The sequence below is a fragment of the Gastrolobium bilobum genome, unplaced genomic scaffold (genome assembly GCF_033153095.1).
Source record: "Gastrolobium bilobum isolate Gb01-03AN ecotype WA unplaced genomic scaffold, APGP_CSIRO_Gbil_v1 utg1896, whole genome shotgun sequence".
NCBI classification, from domain to species: Eukaryota; Viridiplantae; Streptophyta; class Magnoliopsida; order Fabales; family Fabaceae; genus Gastrolobium; species Gastrolobium bilobum.
The window spans coordinates 43,436-51,630 of record NW_026895813.1 but is presented as its reverse complement, the minus strand read 5'-3'; the positions used below and the strand labels follow the sequence as shown (position 1 = coordinate 51,630).

The window sequence follows — 8,195 nt, the reverse complement described above, 5'->3', positions numbered from 1 at the left end:
CTGTGTCGGATAATCGGACATGGATTATAAAGGAACTATTCATAGTAGCATCCTTATTTTAGTGGTTTTTCCCTCTGATCATCAGTGATTGACTTAGTTCTTTGTCCTCCTTTTCTTTTAAACGATTGTCAAGTCACTTCTAGCCTCATGGGGCCTCTCGAATTATCAGCGGTCGAGTTTGTTTTGCATCATGGGTTTTTTACTACAAAGTTCTATAAGCTTCTTTGTCCTTGTCATGGTGGACCAATTGATTTCCTTAAATTATGAAGTCAAGGTCAGTGGTAACTTCATAAAGGGACCCCTCTACCATTCAGTCGTTCCTGATCATAATTTAGGCATGTGGAATGTCTTGTCAAAACTTTTAATACAACAAAGTTCTCCACAACTATAATTTCAAAACAAAGGAATATATTTAAATATTTATTTTATTAAAGAGTTTTCTTCTTTTTCTTAGTTGTGTAACTTTATATTAAATCATGAGCTGCAGCCACATACATGAATTATCACATCTTGGAACTTCCAGAATCACTCAACTTCTATGTTATCCTCTTGCTAAATTAACCTATCAGGATAAGAATCTTTCCTTTCAACTGCGATTTTGAAGCATTCTGCTGGAATCAATTCTTTTGCCTCGATGATAATAATCTAGGGGGAATGAAGTGCACCCTTGGCATATTATTCTAACACAAGCAACACCTATATGCAACGATCACTACTTCACTAGTGCACAGGAATAAAATGTTCTTTATTAAAATTTGTTTCCCTGCAAATAAAACAAATTCCATTTGTTGGTTTGCCATCTTTACTGTCAAATACAATCCTCAAAAGCCAAAATAGTGCAAGTTCAGTAGCAGTTTTTATAAGGTGTAACAAATATTTCATCCAAACTATGTGAGCCAGAAGGAATGATCCCAAAAGTATTCATGCCCTCTGATGCAGCAGCAACTGTACATATACATACTACACCCTAGCCTTAGCAGACGGATTAGAAAGCAACTTAATGCTTAGAAATCATGTGAAGGATGAAAGAACATTTTTCAACTCATGTCAACTCAAGCTTTTTCTTTGGAAGATGATGATAGTAAATGATTTAATGTTGCCGCTTGAATGACAGCACTTGGACTTGTCTCCCTTATACGGGAAGAACTGGATCTTCTAGGACCAAAATTCTTATCCACATTGCTTCTTTTTCGTCGTGAAGAACATTGAAGGAACCTCACTAGCCGTGTTGAACCAACAAGTAAAATCACACCCACAATAATAAGTATCCTGCAGCATAATGTTTCATACGTATGAACTTATTTCTGACATAAGAACATGAATATTTCCATATCGTTTGAGAAATAAGAATTAATAGATTGCATCCTAGTATACCTACCGAAATGGTCTCGATCTATATTTTAAATTTTTTTTCTCTTGATAAAGTTATTCACCAACCCACATAAAGACTGGCACAGCAAGTTAGATGAAAGTCACCAAATGTCTGTAACAGACGAATAAAAATGATGTAGCATCTTCCAGATGGAAAGAAGTACTGAAGTGGTGGGAGTTTATTTCAGCATTGTTTATGTTAGGAAACTTGGAAAGCAAGGGATGTGAAATCTTTAACTTCCGATTCATTGGTCAGATAAATGAGATGAGAGTCATCAATTTGGATTCTTTATTCTGGGGTGGGGAAGAGATTTTCTCCATGCATGGGATGTGATATTTCTCATTTTTCCATGAATATTACGAAACTCTATCAATCTAAAAATTGTACTCGTTTCCGATTCCAGAAGACCAGAATACCCTGCTATTTCTGAAGTCCTCTTTCCTTTTTGTGTGTGTGCATGTGTTAATTCATATGTGAAAAAATCTGAAGGGTTGAAGCTTAATTTGGACTTTTCCATTATTAAAAAGAGAAAAAGAAAAAAAAAATCCGTAAAACACAAAGCATAGCATCTTATATTACCATCCAAGAAGAAGTGCCAAGCGAGCTTTTGGGGCAGAAGGGAGTCGCTCACCCAAAGCAAGCATCCCGGCAAGTACACCAGTCAAAATTGATGCCACAGCTGCACATGTAGAAACTACAATAGCTCTCCCATGCTTTAGACCACGTGTCTGCAGAGTGGGCAAGATAAGATTATTTCATTAAAGAGGCTACCATATGTGGAATTGGCAGCATAGAACTTGAACAGGTATCTAGGAAGTTTGACTGAAACAGGATACATGTTGTCCATGCTTAAACAGTGTAACAGTTCTCACAAAAAGTATAAAACTGGTCTTCAGAATACCTGGTAGTAAAAGCCCGTACCACTACAACACATACTGATCATGATGCACATAGGAACCAACAGCTTGTGAAAACCTTGTTCTAGAAATAGAAATCCCATCTTTGATATAACAGATGATATCCTGCATTGAGGTGTTAACAGAATTAAGAGTTGAGATATATAATCAAGTTCTGCTCTCTCAAAATTAAGAGTTAATACGTATAATCAACTCTGCTCTCTCTCTTTCTCTCTCGTTTAAATACTAATATTTGCAATATCTGAGTTTTGTTCATTGCCAAATGCCAATAGAAAGCAGTGACCTTCCATCTAAACTAACAAATCTAATTAAAGCTGAGTTTAGCCTCCAAGATGGTGTTGATGATTGTCAAAACAGTGATAAGCTAATGATCTGCTTGACATGGCACAACAGTCTAAGCAGCTAACACAAAATTGTCAAAAACTTAGATGGTGTTGATGATTAATAATAAAGAAGTTTCTTGTAATATTTTTCAAAGGCTTATCATCATCGTTCTGCTACTGGTATTGCATTTTCCTTGGGGATTCTCTTGTTTCGTAGTAAGAAGCAAAATCTTACTGCTAGTTCTAGCATTAAGCCTGGTGTCATGTTCTTGTTGATACTACCTCCGAAATCCTTTGTATTCAATGGCTTCTTGAAGACTTGGATGTTGCTTAGGAGTGCCCCACTGATTTATATTGTGACAACAAAAGTGCTATTCAAACTGTTTACAATGATGTTTTCCATGAGCGCACCATGAACAACAACATTGATTGCCACTTCATTTATTAGCACATTCTCCATGGGTCTCTTTGTCTTGTTTCCATTGGCACCCTTCATCAGTTGACAGACCTATTCACCAAGGGGCATTAATTATTTGGCACACTTCCACACTTTAGTTTCCAAACTCAAGTGGGTTCCCTCTACCTCTACTTGAGTTTGAGGGGGTGTTAGCATAATTAGCATGATTACCACATTACTATTTTATTTGGCATAGTTGTAATTAATTGTAATTTCCCTATTTCTCTCTTTTATTATGTAATCATTATTGTACAGTGAAAGGGTTATAAATAGGCATAGCCTATTCTAATTTAGACACTGAATAATACACAGTTTCCTTTCAGTTCTCCTTTTCTCCCTGCTGTCTTTATCAAAAAGATTTTTGATGGGCCTTTGTGTCTTGTTATCAGCGTTACTTTGGGGGCCAAAGAAGAAAGCCTAAGAGGAAGTTGAGAATAATAAGCTGATGGTGAAAGAAGATGAAGGAGGAAGGTTAGTTATTGGGGAAGCCACGTGGCAAGCTATGAATGGTGAGAGAATAGTGGGTTAAATGTGGAAAGAAGATTCGGGAATGTTGTGATGATAGAAGGTGGTTATATAGCAGGAAAGGGAAATGGGATAAGGATGCATGAATTGAGCTAATTTTGGATAAGAATATGGGGAACTCTAAGGTCTGGGTTGCTGATCTTAGGGGGAGCTAGGAGTGTTTTACTTGTTTCTTTGTCTGCAAAATTGTCTTGATTTCTACATTTTATGTCTATTTTTCTGCAATTGCTGTACTAAATTGTTGGTAGGAGCTTGCCTCCCTATTTACTTTAATATAATTTTCTGGTTCCATCAATTTCCAAAGGTTCTCTTTGCCCAAAATATAGGATATGTCTACAAATGTTGTTAAAATCGAGATCTTAAGTAAAATCGGATGGGGATTAAAAAATCTTAAAACGTAAAATCATAATGTAAAAAAATAGTAAAAAATCGAAAAAAAACGTAAAAGCGTTTGGAATATTAGTAAAATCGTTTTGATGAAAAAAAAATCGTAAAAACGTAAAATCGTAGTGATAAATCGAGATTTTAACAACAATGGTCTACATTTATGATTTTTCAATGCTGTTGTGCTTGTGGTTGTTTTCAAGGAACTTTCAGTTCTTATATACAGACATTGGACAGTTTCGTTACATGTTAGAACATCTTTGGCTCTCTCCCCCTTTTCATATTTAGGATAATATCTCATCCTCCTAGCTGTGTTATTCTCTTTTCTCTCTAAACACCTTTTTTATTAAAAAAAACCAAGAAAAATACCATAAGTTGACACATGCAAACAAATATCACCAAAGCACGCAATGCTTAATTGTCCTCAAGCAGGCAACTCTTAATTTAAATCTCAGAACCTTCATCCTGATAATGAGGAGTTGAGGCATATGAAAGAAGTGAAACGAATCTGAACAAGAACAGAGTACATGAATATAGAGAGAGGGAAGCAAAAATACCCAAACAAAATACCAGATTCCAAGCCATAAATGATTTCCTCAACGACATCGTATTCCATCTGTATAACTTAAAAACGTCAAGCAATAGAAGAACAAAAAACAACATAGCTCATTAAATCACTGTATACTAGTGTTTGTAATGAAAATAAACACATAAATCTGAAGATGTTCCAGCATGATCATAAGATGAATTACCATCTCTTGTTCTCTTCGCTGATGCTTGCATATTCGAAGCCACCCATTAAGCATTATCTGTACAAGTTTTCCTAACAATTAAAATAATAGCAATGTCTAGAAGATAGTAATATCACTTTGTAACAATGGTGAACTCATAGTCTTTTATAGTGAAGTTGATCAAACCTATAAAAAATACCATTAATGAGCATTGTAAAATTGTAACCAATAATCTTCAAATAGTGCTACCATGTTAATGAAAAGAAAGGCATAATGCATTCCAAGAGACCAGCAAAATGCCTTACTGTTGGCTTCAAAAGGAATTTGGTGATTATTAGAGATGTGATATAAAACCATTCATGTTTTTTGGCTTAAACTTTTGGGAGAATTGGTTCATGATATAGTATTAGAGCCTCTATGATCACTACCAAATGGTCTAAAGTTCGGCCCTTGCCACTCTCATTCTTTTAATAAAAAAAAATAAATTTCAGCACAAGATAGGTGGGGCCTATGCATTGTTCACATTTTATGTTCAAAGAACTCTTGCGTGAAGGGGAATGTTATAGATGTAATATAAAACCATTCATATGTTTTCACCTAACAACTTAAGCTTCTGGGAGAGTTGGTTAGATGAATGACATGAATAGATTCAAGTTTTTTAGATCCACGGGGAAAAACAGAGTTCATGTGAAAATGACCAGGACAAATGGATTATCACGTAATGAAATTAGGTTATGCACTAGGTTCAAGGAAAAATAATACTCCAAAGAAAAAAAGTGGGAAAAACATATTACCAAGTAATCAGATGAGACTTTTCTCATTCAAATGACGATTATAATTTTAAAAACATATACAACTTCATGCATGGACTATATGCCACTATTAAGTATGAAATCTGGCATTCGTATACACTAGATTCAAGGCCAAATATGAGTTTGGCAACCACGCCATGTATAAGCTTTGAGTTTAATAATAGAATATCATTATTTCTTCTTTCACAATGACTTCGAGCATTTCCTCACAAGCTCATTAATATAGCAAAATCAAGGAACACAAACAACATCTAACCAAAATGCTGAATATCTCTGAACATAAAGCAGTTGACTATAAAATAAGTTGATTCATAAGACAAGGTACCTACAAACAAGGTGAAAACAACAAATGCCAGCCATGGTATATGAAAAATAGATAGAGCAACCGCCTCTTGCTCCTCACCTCCAGCACCAACTCCTAAATATAGAAAAACATATAATAGTTAACCAACAGCGTCACACGAACACAAGATCATATATATTAATACAATCACACTTGCAGCGCAAACTTAGTCTTCATAGAAGCCAGGTAATAAAAAAATGAGGAAAACAGAAAACTCCAGAAAATTTCAATCCATTGCTCAGATACTCAGACACATGAGTCACATTACTTTTACTATATGCAGTTCCAAATTCTGAACTAAAATAACAGCTAGAAAACTCATTAGCACTCTCATCATAATCAACAAAATGAGTTGTCAAAAACCTCACCAAATTTTTCTGAATTTGACACAAATATTTTCTAATAATTAACCCCCCACAACATCGTTGCCCGTTGTGTCTAAAGGAAGCAGAATCAGCTAAACACAATGCTCTATGGCAATTAAAAACTTACATTACCTATTGTGCCAATACTTGCCAAGGTAATGCCAACCCAATCAACAGCATTCATGACTTCCTTGAGATAAAAATGAGAAAAGATTGAAAGAATTGCTAGTCCACAGCCAGAAACTGGTTGGATAACAGAGACCTATATTTCAGAAAAGAAAACTACCAGGATTACCAATGTCAAAAACCTAAATAAAAACACTAGAACAGCATGCTAAGGGTAAAAAAATCCCTGTAAATTTAGTGTCATTTTTTTTTTCACCACTTAGGCATAGGCTATAGCACTTACTGGAGCCAGAGACAATGCCCTTAACATCAATAATGCCCCAAATATATCCATTAGAAAACCTATAACCCAGGTTTTGTTTAAAGCATACGCCCTTATGACCTGCAAGCACAATACGATCAGTAACCAAACAGTGACTTACTGGTCACATAACCTTAGATGAAAAAAAAAAAAAATGTTACACATGCAAATTTAATCCATTTCCATGTTCTCGCTCAAATCTTACACATGCATGGAAAATGTCCAATTTCACAATTACAAATTAAAACGAATGGACACCAAATAAATACAACTTAACAAAATAACAACAACAACAACAATAATAATAATTTCAGAGACACCCATATGTTTCAAATGATAAAGTTATAAAAAAAGATGAGATCTTGAATGGTAACCAAATCATGCATATTAATAAATAAATAAATTTCAGACATGCCTTGAGCTTGAAAGAGAGAGGGGGAAGAATGATAGTGCCCTTTTTCTGAAGGATCTTTCCGATGTTGTTGCCGGCGGTCGCAGCCACCGTCAACAGAATGGATTCCCACATGGCAGTGTCTGAAAATGTTCAAAACTTTTCTTCCTCTTTGGACAGCTAACTCTCTGTTCTGTTGCTCTGGTGTCTGGTCTCCTTCAGGATCAGTTACTTTTCTTGTGCCACATAACCTACCTATTCACTTTTAATTTCATAATTAAAATACAAATACCACACACTTTGGACTTTGGAGTTTGGACACCCCAGAGATTAGAGAAGAAATTCTTGTATAGATTTAGTGTTTGTAGCAGGTTCTTTTTATTTAATAACAGAAATTAATATTTCTCATATAAATTTATCTCAGAAATTTGGACAAAATATATTTATCACAAAAAAAGTATTATAATCGTTAGATTGACAAAAATCAACAGTAACTAAGTTAATTGTAAAAGTAATAAATTTTTTTGATGGTAAGTATATTATTTTTCATATATATAAATACGTGTAAACTTATGTTTTTTTTTTGCTCTTCTCTTTGATATGACCTCATTTTTAATATAACAAGCATCAAATCGTTAGGTAGTGTTTGGTTGAAGGTTTATTTTAGGATTGATGGGAAAGTGTAGGTGGATATTGGAAAATACCACGTTTGGTTCAGGTTTTTTCAAGAAATACCAGACAAATAGGATAAATGAGAAAATGACTTTTATGTTGATTTTTAGATGAAATTCACTGTTACAGAATACCACTTGAGATGTGGTATTGTGAGATGACTGGGGAAGTGAAAAAACAGGTGCAAAGTTTCTCCCGAATATAGATTTTGCATATTTAAATAAATTTCTCTGGTAATATTTGGGTCAACCAAACAACTTTTTTTACATTTTCCTATCAAACTCACTTTCCAACCATTTTCCTAGTAAAAAAATATTTCTCCCGAATCAAACAATACCTTATGTTATCCTTACAGATTCAAAAGCTAAATAATTTACTAATACAATGTAAAAAGACATGTATATACAGGGTAGGCGTTCAAGGAGACTATCAACTTAATAATTGACATTTTATGTAAAATTAGAACCCGGATAAAA

At 34.4% G+C, this 8,195-nt stretch overlaps 1 protein-coding gene across 1 annotated transcript; it reads right to left on the bottom strand.

Moving 5' to 3' along the window:
* Positions 1-746: 746 nt before the first annotated feature.
* Positions 747-7,386, bottom strand: LOC133296141 (probable magnesium transporter NIPA9). The gene is made up of 9 exons (XM_061495089.1): positions 7,072-7,386; positions 6,639-6,737; positions 6,362-6,491; positions 5,851-5,939; positions 4,731-4,787; positions 4,536-4,594; positions 2,274-2,394; positions 1,952-2,100; positions 747-1,269 (listed from the first exon to the last, which is right to left on the bottom strand). The coding sequence occupies exons 1-9, from the start codon at positions 7,180-7,182 to the stop codon at positions 1,053-1,055; spliced, it is 1,032 nt and encodes a 343-aa protein (XP_061351073.1). The 5' UTR covers positions 7,183-7,386; the 3' UTR covers positions 747-1,052.
* Between the last annotated feature and the right edge of the window lie 809 nt (positions 7,387-8,195).